We start from the raw sequence: 26,213 nt of genomic DNA on the forward strand, positions 1-26,213 counted from the left end.
GTTTTTTTTCCCCTCACCAATTGTCATACCCTTGACCATTGTCTTTAAAAATCATCGTTTCTATTACAGTTGTTTCATGGTTGTCAGAATTGATTTCTGATAAAATTTGACTTCCTACATTAAAATCAGAAATACATGTTTATTTACTTTCCACATTAAGCACAAAAATATTTTCTATTTACGTACTTTCATTTGTGCTAACTTTACCTTTGGCTGTGTATATGGTGTTATTTAGGATACAGGGAAAAGGAATGGAGCTGCATCAGGGGACATTCAGAATGGATATTAGGAAAAGGTTTTTCATTGTGAAGGTGACTGGTCCAGGCCCCGCAGGGAAGTGGTTACAGCACCCAGCCCGTCAGACTTCAAAAAGTATCTGGAAAACACTTAGTCACATGGTTTTACGTAGTCCTCTGATGAGCAGGGAGTGGGAGTGAATAATATTTATGGGTCCTTTCCAACATGAGAACTTTTAGGATTCTGTGATTTCATAGCACCATAAGATGCTTTCCCTCCCCCACCCCTCACCGGCTTTTTTTTTAAGAGCATGACTAAAGCTCTGTCCTAGTTTCGCTTCTGATTTTACCTTGGGTAAGTGTAATGCTCGTCCGGAAAAGTAGCATGGACCTGATGTTCACCCCAAAGCCCTTTACAATACATTTTGCAATATGTTTCTACCACTTACTTAGTGGACATTGATGATGTTGGATACATTTCTTCCTCAGTCTGGAGATCTTCACCATAAAGTAGCTGACCACAGAACTTACTGTAGCACTTAAACATTTGTATTTATTTAGGTTAAAGTCTAGTGATAATAGTGGTTGTTTTTCTGCAGTGCCTGGAATTTGGAAATTTTTACTGTACGTGATTGCTCCAGGGTGACGCACTGTTAAAATAATTTCACCCCCCTTTTTTTTTATTTCAGGGGCGCAAGAGTGAGGCAGAGAAGTACTTCATGAAGGCTATTCAGCTGGATCCGACCAAAGGAAACTGCTACATGCATTACGGTATGTTTCAGATAGATAGGATTTCAACATGTATTCCAGGCTTACTGTTAATCTCTCCAAGTGATTAAAGATTTGAAAAGTTCTAGTGGCAAAATATCTCCTTTAAAAAGAAAGAAACTAATCTACCATATATTACTTCATTACAATTTTTCAATCAGTGTAGAGGGAGAGGTGAAGATTTTCATATTTTGCAGAGCTTTCCTCCTATGAGACGAATTTCAGTATTGCTGCCTATCTGGGAAAGAGCAAAGGTGACTATTGCTGTCTGTCAAAGTTTCATGGCCTGGAATATTATTGTTAACATTTTTTGCCTGACTTCACCGATTGTTGGTGGGTGGGCAACCAGAAGTTTTACATTAGTGTGCGTGGGTTCCATATACTGAAGTGTCTTACAGGCCTTATATCTACCTTCTTCCCATCACCTTCTTGGCTTGAAATGGCTAAGTATTACAAAAGATTTTGTCAAGTTGGCTGTATCTTTTCTTTTAAGCCATGCATATTGCATAAAGCACAGTTAATTTGAAGGTGTCTTTGTAACTTTGGATTGTTTTTGCTCGATGTGCAAAAAACATTTCCAGATGTGTTTAGTCTAAGAGGACCAAAATTATTTATCTTTATGGACTAATTCTTGCTATATTTTAAAGCTGATAATGGATAAATCTTAAAAAGCAAGCAACATTGTGCCAATTGGAACATAGAAAGTAGTAAGTTTAATTTTAGTTTAGGAAGAAGGTAGCGAACCACAAAGTACACTATATATATATCTTTGTATATTATTTTGATTTCCTCTTCTGATCCCAACTGGTAAAATAAATAAAAATGAGTGGGCAAGAGGGAAAATCAATCTCCGGTAATAACCAGGTTTTTACACTGTGATATCTTTGTCTGAATTGCTCACATGTTGTATTTGTTTGGTTCTATGCAGTATGAAATTCTGTATGTTAGGTGTTCAGAATCAACCTTTGGACTTAGAATGTGTCATTGTATTTAAATTAATGTAGGCCAGTGTTGCATTATTTTGCATCATGAAACATTGCATTTCATAGTCTTGTCTTCTATTTATGCCTGTACAAGTAAAGATGATAGGGATATTTGTGCATATAAACCCCATTATTTCAACTGGATGTAAGTATTGTGTATATCTCAAGACAATAAGGAAAAGGTGACAGCTGGTTATTTATTGAAATCCTACTCAAGCCCCTTCCAGTATTTGTTATTAAGAAATCTGTCTTTAGTTATTGGGAAATCTTTGCATACAAATTCAATGGTTGGTCTCAACTGTCCATCTCAGCAAATTATGTTAGGATTTAGTGTATTTTATTACAGGTCTAGAATTCTTTTCTTTTTTTGCTCATTACTCATTAACTTGCTTGTCCTATTCAAATCTTCATTCATGTCTGATATATTGACTTATTAATTAAAAGATTACAACATTAACATGGTGTGTTATTTCCTCATTAAGATTATTCCCTAAAAAATTGGAAAACTTTTCCTTTATTGTGTCCCAGGTTCAAAAAATGGGTTCTGCCAATGTGCAGAAGTGGTAATTGCAACATAAGTGAGGTTATTCTCAGTGGGTTAGGAGTGAAGTGTGAAATGTAGTCAGTGTTTGGAATAACAGCATAGTAAAATGGGATGCTGAAGGGCAATAGACGCAGGAAGAATCTCTTTAACAGTCACTAGGTCTTGGAGCAGTATACCCAGAGAGCTCTTCTGAATGTGAGTGAAATCTTTTCATAATATAACTTCTGATGGCCTCACCGTTTCAGTGATGGTATTCTACATTTATATCAAAGTAGCTATGAGACTGGTATGGTCTACTTCTGCTTGACTCCTGTGTCTGTGTAGTACAGCTGATCTCAAATTCTTATCACTTTGGGCGCAGGACTTTATTAAATTTGAAATAAATTATCCTTACTTTCTTTTCCTTTTTCCTTTCTTTTCTTCCTCGCTTTATTTCTCTTCTCTTTTCCACCTAATTCTTGAATTAATGAGGTCTGTGTACTGTGTGCCACCAGGGGCATTCCAAATAATCCATTGGAATCTCTAGTGAACACTTCAAACTTTACCTCTCCATCTCATTAATTTGTTCCAGCACCTTGTCACAGGTACATTCTACATCCTATATGCCAAGAGTTTAATTATGGGGAAATACATCCATATTTTGCATGTAAATCTTAGAGATTACTTTTTTTTTTCCCTCAGCATGAGGATGTTGGAAGAGAGAATAAAGTAGTTGGCATCAATCCTAAAAAAACACATACCTCACAAAGCAGCCAAATGAAAATACTGGTCAGCTGGGACATGACAGGGTGTTGATGGAGTAGCAGGAATAAATGGACTGAAGATTTTCTTCCAAGTGCACATGGATTGCATACATTTATAATTTGTGCTTCCAGGTTGTGCAGATGTTCTTTTTGACTTTTAACGTTCTGGAGCTATGAAAAACTTCTAACTTTTCTTGGAGCTATGAGAAAAACTGTCAATATGCAGTATCTTTTAAGAGGCTTACCTTTGTATGATAATGTGCTTTAATTCAAGCCGTAAGCCAAAGCTATTTTTAAGTATGACTTGGTGGAAGAGGCAGCTTATTTAATCCCATGAAAAATTGGAGGGAGTGGAGCAGTTTCATGGTTGCTCCTTGAAAGATACCACCTCAGCATGTTTCTCTGCTCAAGCTGGTATTATAATTAGTTTTCTATAGGTACTTGGCTGACTTTGGGTTTAAGGGAATTTAAGTTTTAAGCAGTGTTTCCCAGACTCATTATGCTTGAAGATGTCTGAAAGGAGAAATATTGGAAAATCTCTGTAGGCTGTTGACATGATGCCACTTCATTGGACGTAAGGGGAAACGGCTTTTACTCTAGTGACCGTAGAGGATGGCAGTCCCCTCTCACATGGAAATGCAGGCTGCTGCTCACCTGACCACCTTTCTTTTGCCCTTCTTTCCTTTCTTCCTCTCATATGCCAGTTATCTGAACATCTGAACTTGATGTAAACCCATTGTCTTATGAATACATAAGTGTTGATGAGTGATCTGGTACACAGTATGCTACCTGAAACGTCTCACAGATGGAAGACAGAAAATTCTCGTGAATCAGGAAGAAGAAAAAGTGAGAGAGAAAAGAGTGAAGAAGCACCAATACTTTCTTTTTGTACAATGTGCATGTTTTTTAACTAGAACACTGAAGGAATTTTTTTGGATACTGAGTTTGAATGCTTCTGTCAGGTTTGCAGCTTTTAATTGGATAATTTTAATGCGCTTTCTAAAGACCACCTAAAATGTACACTTTTGACTGAGGTTGAACTTAGCATTTATTTATTTTTGAACTTCCATTTTTTTTCTCTGGGAAAGTTTTCTTCAAACTGTCATACCCACATCTACTCAAGATATTGGCAGTCATGCATCCCACTCTACTTTGAACATGTAACTCAAGTAGGCCATTTTGAATCCTGCAAGATCTTGGTAATGCCAGTCATCAACAGATTGATGACATAATTGAAGTGGTCTCCGTGGGCTATTGATTCTTTCTCAGCTGCTTGCCTCAGTGAAATGAATGGGGTGAAACTAAGTGTCAGTCTGAGAAACCACAGAGAGGTACCCCTGAACTAAAGTTAAAAGGAACTGTCTTCTAAATATTTTAAGAACATATTGGCATCTAAAGAGTCAGTACATCAAATTTGTTAGCAAATGTGCCCAACATAGGGATATTCAGTCAGGTAAGACAAGTGCCCTTATGGCTCAGAGACAATGTAGTTTTGGATGTAGTATTTGGATATATGATGACCAAGGTCTCTATTTCTGTCTGCACTGAGCCTATCTCAGGAGAAGTTGAAGAAAGATTATGTGCAAAATTTTTCAGTGCAGAGAGATGAGGTGCATTTCAGACAGTGGCACAATTACATGCTCATCTTTAAAAAAAAAAAATCAAAACAACAAAATAAATTCTTCAGTAAGTAGGATGCAGTGTAATAGAGGAGTTTGAAATTATTGAAGTCTTTCTGTACTAGCTTTCCCTTAAATGAAAAACACCATAAATCTACAGTGATATTTGTTGTGTAAAGAGTTTGTCTCCAGAAGTGTCTTATTTTATTTATAATTTGCTGTTTAAAAGCAAATAATAATAATTATAATAGTCATTAAAAACCCCACCTATCAAACAACAATGATACAAACCAACAACATAAAAAACCCCCCACACACACAAAAAAAAACAAACCCAAGAGCCCCAAACCAAACAAACCCCCCAGAAAACACTAAAGCAGAGTTAATTTTACTTGTCTGCTAAAAACAGGTTTTGTCACTATGCCTCTTAAAGTGCATATAGTGCCCTCTCTCCAAAATGATGAAAATGGAGTAGGGAATAAAAGAGAGAGACAAAGGAGATGTGAGATTTCAAGATAAATGTGTGTAGAAGTCCCTTCTCCCTTTATTTGTAATGCCTTAATTGGAATGGAAAAGTCTAGAACCCAACAGGATGTTCAAATTAACTCTCTTTTATTAATAGCTATTGAGACCTTCTTTTAAAATAGTTTTCTGTGAATAATACATTGTTTCTAATAACCCTAAATTGTTTAAAGAGTCCTTTTTCATTATAAAAATGGATTATTCTCATTATATTAGTTAAGCATTCACTTAATTTGCCAGTTCACATTGATCATCTGCCTTTTTAAGTGCGTTCCCAGTTAGAGGTGTAAAACTAAGAGACTTTCAGATTACATAAAACTGAAGCTGTATCCTCATTGAACTAAGAACAGATTAACATATTCCCAAATACACTTTTGTTTTTACATTGTCCTTCACTTTTGAATTTGTAATAATTCAGGAGTTACTTTTATAGATTATCTGTTTCTTTTTAAGCAGGTTTAACTTCGTAACTGCTCTTTTTGTTGTTTTTCAATTTAATCCTAATCTTTCTAACCACTGTTTCTGCAAAGGGCCCTTTTTGATGCCTGAATTTTCACCTAAATTTATGAGCACTTTGTATCTGTCTTACTTCCAAAGATGGCTCTTTTACCACTCCCATGTCACAGCCTGAAAATGGGTTGGAATTGCTATGGTTTAAGGATCAAAGTATCTTTCATTGAAATATGATAGCAGTGGGTTTTCAAGCATCATTTTTTTCAGTCTTTAAGTCTTAGGCTTTACATGTATTAGTGAGGGTGAGAAATTGTATAGATCTACAGGTATGACTTCATTTTTTTTTTCTTGGATGTTTCTGCTTGGATTGAGGTTCAGTAAGGTGATGTGCGAGGTCCTGGACTTCAGTCACAACCACCCCATGCAGCACTGCGGGCTCTGGGCAGAGTGGCTGGAAAGCTGTGCAGAGGAGAAGTAGCTGGGGATGCTGGTTGTCAGCAGCTGAACATGAGCCAGCAGTGTGCCCAGGTGGCCAAGAAGGCCAATGGCATCCTGGCCTGGTTCAGCAATAGTGTGGCCAGCAGGAGCAGGGCAGGGACTGTCCCCTTGTACTTGGTTGGCACTGGTGAGGCCACACCTTGAGTCCTGCGTTCGGTTCTGGGCCCATGGCTACAAGAAAGACATGGAAGTGCTGGAAAATGCCCAGAGAAGGGCAACAAGGCTGGGGAAGGGTTTGGAAGACAAGTCCTGTGAGGAGCGGCTGAGAAAACTGGGGTTGTTCAGCCTGAAGGAAAAGGCGGCTCAGGGGAGACCTTATCACTCCACCTATCTGAAAGGAGGCTGTAGCCAGGTGAGGTTTGGTCTCTTCTCCCAGGCAACCAGTGACAGGATTAAAGGAACAGGCCTCAAGCTGAGCCAAAGGAGGTTCAGGTTGGATATCAAGAAGAATTTCTTCACTGAAAGGGTAGTTAAGCATTGGAACAGTCTGCCCAGGGAGGTGGTGGAGTTGCCGTCACTGGAGATGTTCAAGAAAGGACTGGTCATGGCACTTAGTACTACGTTTAATGAGCATGGTGATGGTCAGTCAAAGGTTGGACTTGATGATCATGAAGGTCTTTTCCAACCTAAATGATTCTTTGTGCTGTATTTATAGTATTTCTGTGTAGTCAGATTGTTCTCAGTGCTTGAGCTTTGTGGTTTTTCTCTTCATTGACTGAAGAGCAGCCTAGGAAAAAATTTATGTATTTTTCCCACGTATTTAAGGAAAAGCTTCTATGAAGAAAGCAACGAACTAATGAAAAATGGAGTATCAATGTTGTATTTATAAGAAAGAGGAACATCAACCATGACCTGCTTATGAAATCTTACTAATTTCTCTAAGAGAGTTTTATGTGGATGGTAGAAATGTCACCCTAGTCCACAGGTAGGTCAGTGTTCTTTTTTGTCAACGGAATGAGTAAAACTTCCCAAGTCATAAATCCAGTGAATAGATAATCCTATTTCTGACTGACAGGTTCACTAAATGCAGTATATACCAAATGATAAATAAAAGCGCAAGGATCTGCTGCATTGGAAACCCCAGATGCTACAAGGTGATTTTTTATTAAGAAATTAAATCCCTAGATGGGTGGAGTCAAAGTGAACCAGATATAGTATGTCCATCACTAAGTCACTTCCCAATATGCACTCATGAACCTTTCTGCCAATGACAGAGGTTTTGCCATTCTAAATCTTTCAGAAATCCTAACATTAGTATGCAATGATTTTGTAGGGAAATGATAAACAAGTCTATGATACTCAAATAATACATGTTCCTAGAACATACGTGCTTTTTGGAGAAAGGATTTGTCTTGAACATAACCATGTGCCATCATATCAGGGTCCTGACTTTGGTCTATGGCTCATACCTGCTCCTGCAATATCAATGAATTTAATTCCAAGAAGACAGGATTCCTAGACCTGAAACAGGAAGATGTAACTGTCTTGCAGAAAGACTTCATTAAGCTTCTGACCTTTCTGCTCACAGAATTCTCTCTATAAACTTTAGGAAAATCTTCAGCTACTACAAAAAACCAACAGTATTTCTTACTTCCAAACTGAGGACAAAAACTGAGCTAGCTGTTCAGAACAATCTACCAATTTTAAGTCCTTTTTGTCACTCTCCAGGCTACTGTTACCACACAGCATTATAGATGACTATGATAACTACTTTTTCCAAGCTCCCTTTAGAACCAGCCACTCAAGTGGAATACAGTAGAGTATTTCCAAACAAGCTAGGTCACTGACCTGAAATGCTATGGAATTTCCTACTTCTGGCTCTTCCCTTGGGTTTAGCCTTAAATCTAATCATTCTGACATCTGTAATATGTGGTTGACTCTGTTTCCTTAGCACAATATACTAGACTGCTTAAGAGATGTGATATAAATAGTGCAGATCAGAGACAGGGTTAGAAATGTGTGTATATGCTTCTTCCATATTGCCAAAATGTAGCATTTCTGTAGGGATTGAAAAATGAACGCGAACAATACTGGAGGCTTTGTGGCATGAACAAGGCTGGGGGCTTCTTTGCTAATGGTCATGTGTTTTGACCTATGAGTACCATCTCATGGGGATTTTTATACAGATAGCATGAAGCTGCTACAAAAGTGCAACTGCATAGTTCTTTTTCAGCCAAATTTTCCATTTCCAAACCTTATACATCATCAGGTGTCTGGGAAATGATAACAGAGTTCAGGATCTTCCTTAGTATTTCTAAATCATGAGATCCTCTATAGTATGTATTTTCATCATTAATCTTTTGGTTTGGTGAGAGCTTCCAGTGATCCAGATGTGGTCACAGGTTTAGTCAAGTCCCAAAGGTTTGCTTGTTAATTTTTTCTCTCTTATCTGTGATTGTGCTCTGAAAGACATCCAGTGGTATATTTAGCAGAACTGCAACAGGTAAGTTTTTCAGACAAAGAAAAAGGCTAATAAAAAAAGTCTTTTCTAAGCCATGCATATAATGACATTGCAGAACCCACTGGCTTGCCTTGTTTCATTATATTTTATTTGCATGGGAGAATTTTCTCTATGGGAGCTAATTAAAGGGAGAAAGTCTCCAGAAGTCCTTCCAGCAAGAAACCAAGAGTACGCCTTTAGATCAAGATGGAATGGGATACAAGGAGCAGCAAAAACTGAAATGCTTCTACCATTTAGGTGATTGTGATATAAGTTGCCTTTGTTTCTCCTCTCACATCTTCCACGTTCAGCACCTGTTAGGTGGATAGCATTAGGATAGCTTTGGAAGTTTTTTGAATTACTACTCAGAGGGTAGTTTACTCAGTTTTTCTTGGATTACTAAACATATCACCACACAAGTCTATCATGGCAACCTGAGTAAACGCAGAATCAGCAGAATTCTGAGAACATTTGAGATTAGTTCTTTTCAAAAGCGACACCAGAAAGATGAGCTGTTTCAGAAATCTACTCTGTTCTGGGGCAGAGTACCTTTGTATGTTTGCCAGCGTGTAAAAGAGGGAACATTTCAACTAAAAGATTGGTGCAAAATACACTTTTGTCTAGTAAATTAAGCAAAATGCAGTTTTATCTAGTAAAATAAAGGCTCACAGTGCCAGCAAGGAATAGTTAAGCTGGTTCTAGAGGAACACACTAATGCCTTTGTGCTCTGAACAAAAAAGATTTTTACACACAGACCTATCCCAACCAATTAATACCTTTCTTGTTACAGTAAAGCAGCAGAACTACCAGTTCAGACGTATGGCTTTTAAATTGTTGGTGGTGCATGTGTTAACAAGTGCTCTGCAAATGTTCATGGTTGTTTTAGGGAGACTATGATACAGGATAGAGAGCTGTATGCTTTCATTGATGTGGATAAATATTTTGTAAAAATTGATAAAAGATGAAAATAAACTGTTCTTTTCAACTGCTAGGAACTGGAAATTTTTTGTTCTTGTTGAAATGGACATATATCTTACTTCTCAGTAGATTGCGTATATTGTTCCAAAAGTTTTTGGTCAAATATAGACTCAAAACCACTGTTGACAGTTTGCAATGAAAAGTAAATTCAAACAAGACTGGAGGTACAGCAGCTTTAATGCTATTTCTGATTCTTAGATAGTTTAGGAAAAAAATTACTGAAAGGATTGTGAAACACTGAATCAGTTCTCTGCTGTCAAAGGTCTTTAACAACTCTTGATTGCATATTTACTCTTACCTCTGTAAGAATTCTAGCAAGAAAGGTGGAAAATTTTATTTTAAAAAGTAACATTCCGGGCAAAGAACAGTGTTTCTGAAAGTCACATCTTTTTCTGGACAATGGATTTCCCACTTCCAGTTTAGAAGAAGAGTAATGAAAAATATTCTTTCCTCTAGATAGGAAAATATGGTGTTTGGAGCTGTTTTCTCAAAAGCTGTTGTGATTCCAGAAAACAGTCAGGCTACCATAATTTATGTTGTTGGCAAGAGCTGGAATCGTGACACCTGCAATAAGTAAGCTCTTGATGTGATGTTGGGCAGTATCTCATAAATCATGAGGTTTCCCAGCTGCTTGTCAGAGAAGAAAATCCTACATATAAATTTAGACCCACACAAGTGGTTCCTGGATGCAGGGGCTTGTGGATCATACCTTCTGATCCACCTTCAACACCTTGCCAATATTACACCCTGCTAGTGCTCTTCTCTTGGGAAAACCTCTTTATGGCTTTGGCAGGAAAGGTTCAGAAGTCTGTTTTTTAATGAAGAAAGCACAGCAGTAAACTGCCAATCCTGCTCATTCTTGTATGAATTTAGTATATCAGATTAAAAGGAATGGCAGCTAATGTTTTCAAAATGGTATTTTTCTACTTAGGTGCTTTAAATTAAATTTAGATGTGTGAATAAAATTAGTTTGCCTTTCAGGAAAACTTGGCAAATCAATTTTCAACTGAAAGTTTCCAGCTTTTACTAGGTTTGGCTCGGATAGTGTTAACTTCATAGCAGCTTGGATGATGCCTTGTTTTGGATTTGTGACTAAAGTAGCCTTGATAACACACACCAATATTTTGGCTGTTGCTGAATAGTGTTTGAGCAGTGTCAAGGCTTTCTCTTTTTGGGAGGGGACACAGCTTGGACAGCTGACCTGAACTGGCCAAAGGGATAGTTATAACAGGCCATGTAACATCATGTTTAGCAATAAAAACTTGGGTAGAGAAACAGGAAGGGTTTTGGCTTCTGAGGTGGCTTTGTTTGGAGACTAGCTGAGCATCACTCTACCTGTGAGAAGTGGTGAGAAATTTCCTTCGCTGTTTCTTGTTTTATTTTGGGAGAGAGGAGGGTTTCTTCCTCATATTAAACTGTCTTTATCTTGATGCATAGATTTTCTTGGTTTTGCTCTTCTATTTTCTCACTTCACCCCGTTTGAATGCTTGTATATTGGCAGGGGAGAACTCACCATGCACCTGTACACTCAGGTATTGACTTTTTCACTAGACTGAGAAAGTCACAGCATATTTTATTTGTAGCTCATGCAATTAAGAAAATCTTTCATCAGCAACCCTCCTCTGGATGCTCTCTAGAAGCTTCATAACCTTCTTATGTTATGGCACACAATATTCAAGGTGAGATCAAACCACTGCAGACCGGAGTGGGAAAATCACCCCCCTCAACTGACTTGCAATGCTGGGGTATTGTGACTCATGTTCAACTTGCTGTCTGCCAGGATCCCTTTCCATGGTGCTGTTTTCCAGCATCTTATTCCCCAGTCTGTTTGTACATCCAGGGTTGCCCCATCCTAGGTACAGAATCCAGCACGTATCCTCAGGGGAGTTGACAGTTCCTCTCAGTTTCATATAGTTGGAAAACTTAGTGTGCCTTTAAGACCTGCATCTAACTCATTTATGAAAAGAACTGCTCCTAAAATGGAGTTCTGTAAGGGCTTGTGTATAGAGGATAATACAGTCAGTTTCATATGTGCATCATCTTCTACTTCTCCACTCAGCATGAGTTATTGCCACCTCCAGTAAAGGGGAGAGACTTGTGTATGGTAATGTACAGTCCTAGAATTTTCCATTTTGAAGAACTGAAAGTTTTACTTACGTCTTCCTTCTTCCCCCTGGCTGAATGTATTAGTAGCACATCAACTTAGCAGTGTTCCACTCAGCTAATCCTAGGCTTTCATTAGCAAAAGTACCTTAATGTTAACATTTTATGGCTGGTTTGCTTTAACATGGACTTAAAGATAAGGGAAACTGTTTTGCTTCATTCATTGGAAGAGGATTGGAATGCTAGTTGGACAAGCTTATTTCAAAGATTGCTCTTTAAAGAAAATAAGAATTCAGCCCAAATCGAGAGATATGGATTTTTATTTGGTAGATTTATTTGCAGAATTTTCACATTCAAATCTGAGTTTGTCCTGCTGCATATAAGGCATACCCTGATGTGGTACCCAAAAGAAAAATTAAAAAAAAGGAAAGGTAAACTTTTAGCTTTTGTCATAATTTTTTTCTCTTCCATTAACAGTTCAACCACTGATTTATAATTTGGAAGGCAAATTAATTTCTTGTGGTCCAAACTGTTCTCGAACTATGTTTTCTTCTTATTTTTTTTCTTCTCTTTTGTTATTTATTTACTTGTTTTCCTGTGTGAGAAGGCTTTTTTTGTAAATCATCTGTTTCTGGGCATAATAAGCACAAAACATTGTCGTGCATCAAAATGTGGTACATATTAGAGTGTGGATGTAACTAAAGCAAACAAACCTTATGCTGTGAAAGCAGGAAGGTACCAAAATGTTTTTACAAGTTTTGCAGTTCTGAATAATTAGGATATAGGAGACTGAGTAAACAATCTGCCAACTCTCCCAAGCTGAAATGTATCTACAGAGAAAACAAAAAGCTAAGAAAGCTGCCTTTCATCGCTTTTTGTATTGAAATGATTCCTTCTGCAAATGTCTTTGTTGTACCAAAGTGTCGCTGGGTTCACCATGTACAGACCTCGCTAGCTCTGGTTAAGGAAATTTTTTGCATAAGCACACAGCAAGTATGTGAGCAACTGGGAGTGAATGAGGAAAGGGGGGAAGAAAAAAAGAAAATCCCTTACCATGACAGGCTATTATTTGCTCATGGTATGTTGTTCCTGATGAGGCTTGTGGTTTGTGGTGGCATGGCAGAGTTTTGGTTAAGAGACCTTACTTTACAAGGTAAGATTACAAGGGAAGGATGGGATGCTGGATGGTATGATCACTAGGCTTTAGGATAGCTTTTCCAAATGTAAAGTTACGTAGGCACAGAGACTAGATGGTTGAATTCCTTAAAAAAGTTGTGGCAAAAATGACACATTTTACAGATTTGGTGTGAAAAAGCATTAAAAGGAACAAAAAGAAGTTTGAGTACCTTCCAAATTCTTTTTTTCCCACCTTCTTCAAAGGAAAAGTCATTTTTCTAGAGTTCTATTGCATGTTACATGTTTTGTTTTGAAACTACTGTACTTCAGTTAAAGCTTGATTAATGCTAAATTATTCATTCCTTTCAGTTTATACTTGATTTAACGATAATGATCATTTTCTTTGTAAAAAGTGAGTCCCTTGATTTTAGCCATCTTCTATTTTTGTTTAATGTGAAAGTTAAGTATCATATAGGAAACTTGTAAAAAGCTGCTGTGGTTCTTCTAGTGTTAGTGAAATACAGGATAAAATATCTGTCCATTAAGTGAAATACAGGATAAAATACCTGTCCATTAAGGTATACACACACACACACACACACATATATATATATATATATATATATAATAATGGCTTTAAAGTAAAAACAACTTAGAATTTTAAAGCTGAAAAAAATGCTATAATAAATACATAAATTTATCATTTTATGTGATTTTGGGATATGCTTTTAAAACAAATTTTGGGATATGTTTTGGGAATGTGCCTAATTTGTAGATATTATTTTATTTCAGTTTGTTTTGATGAAGCAGACATCATGGTAATTATATATTACCATGATATTACAGGCAGAAAGGCATGTTCTCAAATGGCAGGCTTCTTGGGGTTTGGGAGTACTGTTTCTTGATGGCTGAGTTTTAGTCTACCAGTATCACTTTTCTTAACTGTATTCCAGAAATATTGTTATTACTTGTCATATTTATTGCAATTTTTCTACATTCACTATATTTTAAAGATATTGAAAAACAGAGCAGATCAACAAATAACTAAAGATTGAATCTGAGACGTTGGTTTGTTGCTTGGTTTATTAGTTTGGGATTTTTTGGGTGTTGTTTTTTTTTTTTTGGTGCTTCCTTTTCCTGACTGTACTGTCTGAAGTGTATTAGATCAGTTATTTTCTGTGAGCTCATGTTCATGCATTCCATTGCAGGTCAGTTCCTCCTAGAAGAATCTCGCCTGATAGAAGCAGCTGAAATGGCAAAAAAAGCTGCTGAACTTGATAATATGGAATTTGATGTTGTTTTCAATGCAGCCCATATGCTCAGGTTAGTGCTTATGTGTCTGCCTCACTTGATTTTCCTCTTTTTTTGGAGGAAAAAAGTCTTTATAGCCTTTGCTTATGCAGGATTCTTTTTAAAGCCCAGCAACTCTTTTGAATAATTCAATAGTATTGCTAATAAGATACAGAGAAGTGGAATTAAATTGTTGCAGCATCTAGCACTTTGCATTTCTTAAATGCTATTTATTATATCATAATTTCCTACCTTCAAAACTTCTTGTTCACAAGCAGGTAATGCATTTTGCTTGCATATTAGTACAAATGTTTCTTTTCTGAAGAACCTTCTGTAGGATTTCCTTTCACCTGATCTTTAAAATTTTAGTGTGCATAGCAACTGAAAAGAGGAGACTGTGTTTCTTCTCTGGATATAAACAGAGAATATTGAAAATTTCTGTTAATATCAGTAGGGCACATTATGATAATTAGAAATCTACATATTCCTGGGCTGATAATTACTTTGAGACACACAGGAGCACTTAGGGATATTCACAGAACCTGTGATTTAAAATGTGCTCTTGTATTTAATTCTGTTCTATCTGAATAGAACAAAACTTTGAATTTCTACTTTAGCTTGTAAAGCTGTCAGACCTGGTTATTCAGTAATGTTAAGGTTCTGTCTGTGAGTTTAACATTATCTTTAAACTCACATTACTGTAATAGGTATCCTCCATGCTTATTTCTAGGATAACTATCTAATTATTGTCTATTGTCCACTTCACAGCTATAAGGATACTTGATTTCATTTAAATGGTATCTAAGCTTAGAAAATACATGAAAAAGGAAATTTAAAAAATATGCCTCATTAGGACAAAACAGTTCTTGAGATAATTTCTCCGCTGAAAATATCTTACTAGGTACCTTTATACTTTTAGCATTTTAAATAAGAAATGAAAGAAAAAGAAAGTAGTATAAAAGAGAATGTAGAATCAGCTTCAGGCAAGTGACCTGTGTTTCAGAATTATGGTTTCTATACCATAATTTTGAAATAAGCCCCAAAAGTTATTTTTTAAAAATAACTTTTTGCTTGTAGATTAGAAAGGAAACCAAGACAAATGGCTCATTGGTAAACAATAGTTTGACCTAACAGAGGTATATGACCTATTTTAAGGATCCTTCCCCATGATTATTTTGTGAATGATATCTCTCAAGACAGAATTCAGTAATTTGAAACACTAAGATTAATATTACAAATTCACAGACAGAAACATAGCAAGTTAGGCATGACCACTGAATTTAGAAAGGTATAGAGGGGTCAGATTTCTTATTTTGCTGAGTGTGTTGTAGTAGATGGTTTAGTGGTATGATCATGTTTATTGTAAAATGTGGTGGTGTAGATCAGTACTGTTTTGGAAATAGGTTTAATAAATCTCCTGCTTTCTCTGTGAGTACTGAGTGTAGCGTTTGAGGTCTTTGAGGCACATATATTTACATCTGGATATGAGTATTTTTCAACTTTTAACGTAATGGGTATGCTGCTGTGCTGTACAATAGCCATGGTTACCCTATTTGATCTGGTTGGGAGTGTACTGTTTTTGGGAGGCCTTGAAAGCAATGAGCTCTCAGTGATTCTAAGCTGCATTCCCAATTTTTACTGTAAATGCAAAGCCAAAACCTTCAAAAACAAAGAAAATGCACCAAACTGGGTACTTAAAAAAAATAGGCCTGCTTTAGTTTAGCTAGAATTCTTCGTGCTCCTTTGGGATACCCAGCTGATCTAATTTTTCTCTTAATACTCAGCTCTCTTTGTGGAAGATCATAATGTCTTCCTAATACTCTCTGAGAGTCTAAAGTGGTCTGTAGGATTTAGCAAGAGTCAGAGTGGCAAAGCTGAATTCAGTGCTGACAAGCATTTGCTTAAAACCCCATGTGCTAGCATCTGACTGATTTTTGCTGAAGGTTGTGATTTTGTTGTCCATCCTTGTTCACTGCTTTACTTAGCAATTAATTCAAATCTATTGCTTCTGTCATACTTGTTGGACAAGGGCAATGCATATTCATTCATTGTAACAGAGCAACTACAAATCCACCAGGAATCTGGCTCTTCAGAAGCAGATGATTTTTAGGATCTTTAGAACAATGGAGAGCTGAGGTGATTCCAAGAAGAAAACTGATACCAAGACATAAAGGAGGATGGAAAGAAGGGAGTACTCCAACTGGCACAGAGTGACACTACTAGGAACTGAATGCTAAAGACAGTCATAAATGAAAGGCTGACATAATTTCAAGTAGGTGACCAACTGCTCTTTAGGTACCCTAGAGAGCTATAAAAACTGACTGGTAAGTGAGTAAGAATTTTGAATGAACTGCACAGCTGTGAGATAGAAAATACATTACAGAAGTTCACAGAGCATGAAAATGAAATTACTCTTGTGAGAGACACGGGATAAATTTTAAAGATGTGTTGTGGAATAAGAGACAGAAATTGATATTAATGTGGATGATGCAAGGTTTCCAAAATGACTGCAAGATAATAACAGAAGCTTAGATTTTTTTATAGATTCTGATATTTTCTTCTTTTGACTAAGTATTTTACACAGTGAGGTATTTTTGAATTAGGAAGGAATCATCTTTCCCTCCTCTCCTACTACTGTTTCCACCGTTAGCCTAAGGAGTGTCACAAGACTCAGAAATATGAAGACGTTTCTTGGTTTACAGCTGTTTTGGATGGAAAATAAACATACCATTCTCTTGAAATGCAATTTATTTTTCTAGTCTAGTGCTAAAATATTTTCATTTTTTTAAAATCCCCCTACTTGCTGAGAAAAAAAATTAAATTAAAATAGAACCTAAATAAAGATTAACAGCTTCTGAAAATTTTGAACTGGAGTGCTGCAAGTTAATTTTCTTTTTCTTAAATTTGCAACAGAATTGTTAACTGGGTCCAATGCAGTAGCTGTGTTTATAGATAGCCTATTCTCAGTTGAGCAGTAACAAGAGGAATGTCTGCTCTTCCAATCAGATATTCCAACATTGGTAATTTCCTCTCTTTGTGGCTGAATCTGAAGTAAAAAAAAAAATACTTAGTTCTGTTTGCATTATTGAGAGACCTCCCCTTTCCTAATTACATTATAGTTATTAATTTTTTTTTCCTAAATGACTTCTGTAGCATCCCATTAATGCAATGCAAAATGATTCAAGTCATCTGTAGGAGGGGTGAGATGTGGGACAAATGCAATTAATTTCTTTGCAACAGTCTGGTAACTTTTAACGTGCATGCTACATGTCTGTAAAATTCATTTTCTCAACGAATTTGTTTTCCAGACAGCTTTCTTCAAGGCTGATGCAGCCATTTGGGTGGTTTTTAAAGCAGTATCTGGTCATGTGTTTTATGTTTGCAGTGCTCTTGCCTAGAGGAGCGGGAAAACTCTCAGCAAGGCAGTGAGGCGTGTGTGCACTGCTGTACGGTGGCTGTAGCTTCAGTGGCTGAGCCATGTGCTAACAAGGGCTATGGCTCACTTTGCTCTCCTACACCAGCTGAGCTGCCATCAGCCAGGCTTCCTGTGGGCCAGGGAATCATTATTTCTGGAATGAAGGATGGCAGTGTGGTAGCACCGCTGAAATAATTAGAAACAGGAAAAAAATTTACCTTGCCTCCAAATGTAAACAAACTTAGGAAAAAGACCTCTTTGCTTAAAAACACATTTTGTAGGAATAATTCATTTTTCCATGCTTTTGTGAGAGGGTTGTTCTGGGAAAATCTCATGTGACATGAAATTACAGGATGTTTATTGGCTATTGGAAACAGAAGTCTAAATCAGAGCAGTACTACATTACATTGTCTTTATTTTTCGGTGGTTTTCTATGAGAGTATTTTGGCTGTCCTGCATACACTGACCAAACATGGAGTGTAATTGCTGATACATTATCATAGGCACAACTGAACCCTATGTTATTGTCTGAACAGATTATATTCATCCTTTATTTACTATCTATATGCTTAAATATATATGTATGCATGGCAAAGCATATCATCTGTATAGATTTTTAAAACCAAAAAACGTGAATGAATGGTTCATTGCAACAGAGCTGCTGATTATAAAACCTGATCATAATTTTGTTGTTACACGAAAAGGTCCATTAAGAATGCCAAGTGTCAGCATTTAGCGTTTTAAAATAGGAATTGCTGAAGAAAATTTCTTTGTAGGTTTGCTGACATCTATGATTTTTCTGTAAAATTTAACAGTCTGAAGCCTTGTACCAAGCAGCAGGCAGGTTAAAACTAACTCTTTCTCACTCACCTGTATCTACATCAGTCAGCGTTGGTGGTGTTTTTCTTTTACAACAGTATTTTTTCCAGTGAACAATATAAAAATCAAAATAAATTTAAGCTGATTATTGCTGCGTGTCAGAAGAATCTAAGAGTGATGTGTCATCAAGCACATTTATTAGGTGTCACTGTTAGTCAGCTGGAGCTAAATATGGGGAATTGTTTGTTCTGGAAGCTCAGGTTAAAAGATAGGAGAGAATAAAAAGTGGAAACATTTTTTCCTTTTACAACAAGATTGGATGCTAGTTGTTGCTGGGGAAAATCAGATACATTTTCTAGGTGATTCCTTATGAAAAGATTTAGGCTAGAGGTTAAAATATAGCTCATAACTAAAAAAAAATACTCTCTTCTGAACTGTTTTTTGCTCCCTTTCATTCCTCTCTGTTTTTTTTATCAACATTTTATCTAATATTTTACTCTAATGTGAGTTATGTTACTTTTAATAGTGTCCTTCCATTATTTGACATTGATCCAGAGCTCTTTACTGCTCAGTGGCATAGGGTTACTTCAATTTCCTACCTCTGTGCCTTTAATTCTTCTCAAGGGAAAGCTGTTTCTGGGCTTAACATAATTAATTTCTGGCTTAGGTTTGCAGTGAAAATGGGAACCAGAATTCTGCAGCATCTTAACTAAAGGAACTATTGCTGAACACCCCAAAAATGGAACTAGCATTTTCTTGACCAGGTTACTGTGTTGTGCATTCATTTCTATAAACTATTTTTAACGGAGAACTATATATTCAAACTGATTTCAACTTGGCAATTAATGATCTTTGTTTCAAGATGTACATGTGTCAGGAAAGCAAGCCATGTATTTCCACTGGCCTAAAGGGGGGACAGGATTTTAATGTGTTCCACACTCACATGCCAGCAACTCTTTTTGGAGATAAAGTGTACCATTTGTATTTGCCTCCTGGGAAAGGCACCTTGTTTATTGTATGTTATTTCATCACTTCCAGCAGTGATTTGTGTCCTGACGGTTTTGTGCAAACAGGAAAAAAAGAAAAAAGAAAAGAAAAAAAAGCTCTGTAACATGTTTCATTTTGTGCTTTGTTGTAAATCTTGAAATTCCTAAGTATGAGATTTTTTTTTTTTTCCCAATCATTTCAAATGCTTCTGATGCCCAGCAGGAGTGATTCAGAAGCAGGTTGAATGAATGTTTTTAGACATTCAATCATTTCTAACCACTGCAACTGCTGAGTCAATGAAACATGTGCGAAGTAATTTAAAACAGTTAACGTGTATAAACCAGGTTCTTTTTAGCAAATTGTTAGTTATGAAGTGGTTTCAGCTTGCACAGGAATTACGTGAGAAACTTCAAAGGGATTATCCTTTCTCCCTTTCTCCTCCCAGGACCAATAGCTGTCAAAATGTGGTGTTTGAGATTAATTGCCTATCCATGTATTATGTGGCTAATGTTTAAAATCTGGGTGGATAAAAACAAAATTAGAACACAATTTGATAGCAAATCATGTAAAGGCTCATGTAATGAACAAGGTAAAACAAGTGCTCAGTTGATTGGTACCTTTTGAACTCGTAACTGTTTGCAAAAACAGGAAAAGAAGGAGAAAAATTGAACAGCCAACCCTACAGTCTTCTCCTTGTTTTCTAATGTTTCCATTTTGTATCACAGAAATGCATCTGTAATCACATAACAAACACAAATATGCTGAAGATCTCCTTTCCTAAGTCCCCTGTGAAAAGACTTAACACTTCGTAGGAAAATAGCAAATAACTTTAGCAGAAGATAAGTAGCCCACCTGAGAGTCCCGTTTGGTTGTTCTTACAGATTTGCTACCCTTCTCTTGACATGCATGTGATCAATGAGTATTCATTGGACCAGTGGCCAAAATAAATAGTTAAGTGAAAATTAAGAAGGTGGAGACTAAAGGAGAACAGAGGAATTTGAGAGAAATGGTAAAAAAAGGCCTGTTTAGACAAAAACAGGTTTGGATTTCTTTGGCAACTGCATTTTTGATTGAAGACATTAAACTAAAATCTCAGGAGAAGAAGAAATGAAAACTAAACTACTAGGAGCATGTAGATGCTTACAGTAGTAGTAAGGAGAAGAAAAAGTGTTGAGCTAATACTGCTTCAGGTACCCAGAAACTCATCTTATTGTCTTGGAATATGAGATTTACATTTAAATGCCTGCTCAGAATTATGTGAGTAAATGTTGAAATCAGAACTCTTTTCTGCATGAATTCCATCAATCTTGGAAACCTAGTTTTCAGTAATCTTTATGTTCCCTGACTTTTTTTCCTTCTTTTTTTTTTCTTTTTTTTTTTCTTTTTTTTTTTTACTGGAATTATAGTGGTTTTGGGAGGGCAGAAAGTGAAGAACTACATTATGGTATAATACACGGTTTCAGAATTTAAAGTATGTCTGATAACAAAAAATTAGCCACATTTGCTTCTGGTGAAGACTGGTATGTCTCTGTTTTTGCCTGAAATGAGTGTTCAGTCTTCCCTATTTCTTTCCCTTAGGTACTAATATTATTGCAGAACTAAAAAGTAAATGAAGTAAGCAAAGAGGACTTGTGCTAATGGACATTCTGAACTATTGGAAAACTTCTAGATTTACATATATTATGCATTTGTTAGGGTAATATCCTTAAGCAGCAGGGAGTAGTTGCAGTGTTTAGTTTTTAGCTATGCTTCTTTAGGTATGGATTCATTTTAACACGAGGAAAATGAGGTGTAACTATGTTGTTCTTTTCCATCCTGATAGACAAGCCAGTCTTAATGAAGAGGCCGAGAAGTACTATGAAATGGCAGCAGGATTAAGACCTAATGTAAGTACCTTCTTAATGATATCCAATACTCAAGTTGATGAACATGCTAGGGTACTGAACCCTTTGTGTAAAGGAGAAGTACTTGCTGGAGCATTTGATCTCTCAGCCTGTGTTATATATGTTCTTTTAATAGTTAATTATTGGGTAGTCAAATGAAGCTGTTCATTTGTCAGACCAATCACTGCACTTTCAAGTTGCCTCAGTGAAGTGGTCTAGCCATAAATCTTACTTGGCTAACATACTTGGAAAAGACTTCTAGACTTAGATTTATTTATCTGTGTTTAAATGTGTTAGGTTTGGGAAGTTTTTCCAATTCCATCTCTTCACTAGTAAAAGGGAGTGAAAGTTTATCCTGTTTAAGGCATTTTTAAAAATACATTTATGCATTTTCATCTGTCATGAACTTCTGGTAAATGTTGTTCAGCAAACGTAAAGATGTTTATTTCTGATGTAGTTTTATATTGGCAAAAAATACGTATTGTTTGAGCAGATATATGTAGGAGTAAGTGACAGATGCTTCTTAAGAAGGGAAGCTCATTTCCAATTTTCATTGCATCAGGAATTAAAGAAATAAAATATTTTTACTTACCATTTTTTACTTAATATTACATTTCTTTTCAAGTACCTTCACATTTTGAGAAAAAATCATAAATATAATTGGGGCCGAATTTATTTTAGATACATGACACTTTGTCTATGCAATGAAAAAAATCTAGGAAAATTTCTGTCTCAGAAGTCTACAGTGCCAAATTTGAGGATACAAGTCAGCAAATGCAGTGAAAAAAACAAACCCAAGTTTAAAAAGAAGACATAAAAGAGTTTTCAGAGCTAAGAATCAAAAGCAACAACAGCTAAGATGCAAAGTAAGCTAATAAAATATAATTTTAAAAAGTAATAACTTATTCATATGGAATTACAGATTTTCATACTGTTGCTTAAGAACTCTGAAAAAACTACTTACTTCATTACTTCATACTTTGTGAAATAACAATGAAGACTCTGTGATTCATAATGCTTGCATAATGCATGACAGTTTTGCCCTTTTTTTCTGAGAGGATACCTTAATGTTGAAAGTATTCCCGTAGCTGTCTGCAAATTGGTACAGTTTCTCTTTCCTGTGCTTCATTGTATGTTCAAAATATTTCTCAGAAACTAAGAAATAATTTTTTTGTGTATAACCCTATATAAATATGGTCATATGTGTGAGGTTTCTCAGAGAGCTTTGGAGTGACTGGTAGTAAGCTCATAGCAGTAGTACTCTAAAGGTTAGATATTTCTGATTATTGATTACAAGCTTTACATGTTATGACTGAAATATCCTTTTTGAAGAATAAGATTATCATAACAATTTATTGTAGAAACTTTCTTCTAACTTTGATTAGCATAAGTAAAATTTTAATAGGTACTGATGTTCCGCTTTCTTCAAAAAATAATTATACTTTAATATTCAAGATGATAGTTAAATTTTCTAGCTAAGCATGGTGTTCATATGGTTCATGACTTTTTAAGAATATTTTATTGTGCAGAGTGGGAAATTTGTGTCCATTTTCACAGCCATTATCAGCTGTCTGATGACTTACAGGGGTGGGTCTCAAAAATGTAAACAAAACTGGAAGTAGTCATATATATTTTTTGTATTATTATTAGCTCTCAAATTTACCATACTAGTTTCAGACTGGGAGGAAAAGAAGCCACTTGAGGAAGCTTACTTGATGGTAAGCAGTTTAATGAATACATGGTAAGACAGAAGCTCCCAACCTTTCCAGAGGAATATGGAATGAAAATTATTGACAAACTGTGTACTTCATGGCTGCATCTGTGCCGATAAATTAAATGTGCCCAGAACTATTCTCCAGTGCTGATTGAACCAGCTGCTTAGAGGGTATCCAGGTCCTGTCCTAGAGACTGCGGTGGCTCAGTCCAGAGCTGTGTAGAAACCATACTCAGAGCCTGAAAATGCCCACAGTTGATTTTTTTATTTTGTATGTGGCCTGTGTATCCTCTCACTGTCTTATGAATATGAAGGAGCAGCACAATTATGTGAGTCAAGATGATAAAGAAATATCCTTAAATATCCTTATACAGAATAAATGCTTGAAGGATCTTTCTTTGGGGTTTTTTTTGTATCCAACACTAATGGTTTAGAAACATTTCTTGACAGGAAATTCAAACTACTAGATGTATTCATCTGATGTAATATACAGATTCCTACCATTCCATGTGTATGAACACATACCTATATGTATATTTGTGTGCATCTGTTTAGCTGCTAATTGGTTTGTCCCCAAATTGACTCTCAGTGAGAATACTGTGGCAGCATTGAAGTCTCATTCTGTGCAGTGGGTCAGCCTTGTTACTAGTATAATTAAGTTCTCAAAGGGGCTGTTAAACAAGTCTTTCTTCTTCTGGTGCTTTAAACAGTCCTATTTGATATGAGCGAATTATGAAGCAGCATCCCAAGTAAACTGGCACTCTGCTTATCTTCAGTATGACTTTTTTCCTTTGGTTCCCCAGTCACTTGGCCAGATCCCAAGTTGAAGATCCGTTTCTTTGTTATCGACTTCTTTCTTTCAATGTGCCAAGACAATTAAATTATCACCTACTCTAGATAACTTTAGACCAATTGCTGGCTCCTGAGAGATCTTCATCTAGCACAGCCTGAAACAAAACTCAGATTTCCACTCTCTTGCATCTGTTTCTTTACAAATATAACGTATTGTATAATATCTCTAATGTTGCTACTATAAGATACAGTCCTTAAGAGCAATAAGAGATTTTAGTAATACTGTAAACGCAATCTTTTACTGATTGCTAGTGAATTTTTTATGCTCATTTGGCTGTCATGACACAGTTTTGTTTTCAGCATTCTATTTTCCTTTTGCATCCATTTCTTTGGTTTCTCAACAATTCTTGTTGCTTTTGTAATGAAGAAATACTCTTTGCACAATTCCTCATCTGCTCTCTAATGTATAAGCCCTTTGGATCCAGAAACTGCTCTACCGAGCTTTTCTGCACCCATGTCCAGTTTAAATGGCCATCTGATTTACTACTTTCAGAGATACTTAATTGGCTATTTTAGTGCTTTTTCCAGACAGCAGTCTCCACTCTTGCATTTGTCTCCTAGACAAGTCCTTTTATTTCAGTGTCTCAGAATGGGAGAACAGCAGTGAACACCAATATGCCTGCATGTCTGAGTCACATTCTCGTTCAACTAATCCATTTTTAGAAAAGTTGGGACTAAGGCAGCTAAAAACATTGCCAGAAACACAGTATTCAGTTACAGAAAATCTAACTTCTCTGAAACTTGCAGGCTATTGTTTTTAAGAAAGCAAGCATAAAAAGATTTTGTTTTTGCAATAATGGGGATGATTCATTTGTCACTGTACTAATTCTGAGAGGTCTGAGAATACAATTTATTTTTTCATTACAAGCCATATTACAATGAATAAAGTATTTGCAAGAAAAATATACTCAGTAAAGGAACGATTGAATACAGCAAAGGTGTGTTAAAATGTTTATCTGCATCTTGAATGCCATCCTTGCTTTTGGATACACATTCTGTCTGCAGATGGTAAAAAAATTAGAACACTTTGATACAAATGCTGCACCAGCTGAAAAGGAGCTTGGGTGCAAATTAAAAACAAGCCTGGCTGTATTAGTGTTTGAGATATAGACCTAACTTTTCATAATAATGTTCACAATTGGCCTTATTTACAGTAGGTGAGTATTTATCCTCCATAAAAGTAATTTCCAGACAAATTTTAGAAGAGCAATATTTTCTGGAGAACACACTGCTGCTTTGAAGATAAGAACAGTTTGTCTTTAACTTTACTGAAGAAGCAAGCATTGTCAAGGTTATGTCTATTTTAGCATTCAGAGAGTTGACTTCTAAGCCACAAGGGGTAGAGAGGAATCCAGGAAGCAGTTCAGAAAACAAACCTACTTTTATTTGCAATTAATTATTTCTCACAGGACTCTCTTTTCTTCCTTCAACTCTGTAGTTAACCTACAATGATTAGCCTCCCTAGCCCCTTGATCTTTATGAATGCTTTCCAAAAAGTATGTTACTGCATTGTGTGTTGTACCGTGATCAAAACAAAATCATTTTAGAGCCTTCTCAGTGCGAAGCACGTATGTGTTTGTTCTAGCAGTGTTGGCTTGAGTGTACATTAATCACATTAGTCTAATTTTAATAAATTCAGTTGCGTGAAGAAATGAAACCATAAGTTTCTTGGACATTTATACAGTAATTATTCTCAGTGTGAGTATTGCTGAAGAAAAGCTGTATTCAGAGATGCTTTCTGGGTGCCCTACATATTGTAATCTTCAGAAACCAGGAAATAGTTTTAACAAGTCGTTAGGCACTCTCAAATGTGAGCTTTAAGCTTGCTTTGTTGTGGAAAAATCAGTCATCCGGAAACTGTCTTTAAATCGGCACGCTTTACAAGAATGTGAGATACCGACTTAAGCTTCAGCCTTTGTTCAACTTTTAAGATATCATTTGTGTAATAGAGCTGCATTTCTAATTTTTTAAGTCTAAGCCTGAAGCTGCCAGTCTTTAAAAAGCTGCTCTAGAACCCCCACATATGGCCAATGGCTTTTGAGAAGAAGGGGCACTTTGAAGTGTGACCTCAAGAGTATTAAATGAAAGAGAGCTCACCAGAGCCTTAAGACTCTGAGCCACCACTTTGAGCTGATTGGCTTAGGAGCATTCCTCGCAGAGGTGCCGTGACCTCTAAGTCACTACCATCCCAACCACATATTAGTGCAGCTTGCAATCTGGAGCTCATGACAGCTTTAAGCCCCATGTCAT

The 26,213-nt window shown here is 36.3% G+C and overlaps 1 protein-coding gene across 4 annotated transcripts in view; it reads left to right on the forward strand.

Annotated features, from left to right (window-relative positions):
• TMTC2 (transmembrane O-mannosyltransferase targeting cadherins 2) overlaps positions 1 to 26,213 on the forward strand; it is a 236,503-nt gene that overhangs the window by 192,248 nt on the left and 18,042 nt on the right. For 2 of the 4 annotated variants that reach the window (XM_066183320.1, XM_066183323.1), the window contains 3 exons: positions 926 to 1,007; positions 14,212 to 14,326; positions 21,337 to 21,400. In XM_066183320.1, coding sequence (XP_066039417.1) covers positions 926 to 1,007; positions 14,212 to 14,326; positions 21,337 to 21,400 — 261 coding nt within the window. Of the gene's footprint in view, positions 1 to 925; positions 1,008 to 14,211; positions 14,327 to 21,336; positions 21,401 to 23,047; positions 23,144 to 26,213 lie in introns of those variants that run through there. The other 2 variants (XM_066183321.1, XM_066183322.1) reach the window with 2 other exon arrangements.

Source organism: Chamaea fasciata, unplaced genomic scaffold (genome assembly GCF_029207755.1).
Source record: "Chamaea fasciata isolate MVZ Bird 193981 ecotype frontalis unplaced genomic scaffold, bChaFas1.0.hap1 SCAF_5, whole genome shotgun sequence".
Taxonomy (NCBI): Eukaryota; Metazoa; Chordata; class Aves; order Passeriformes; family Sylviidae; genus Chamaea; species Chamaea fasciata.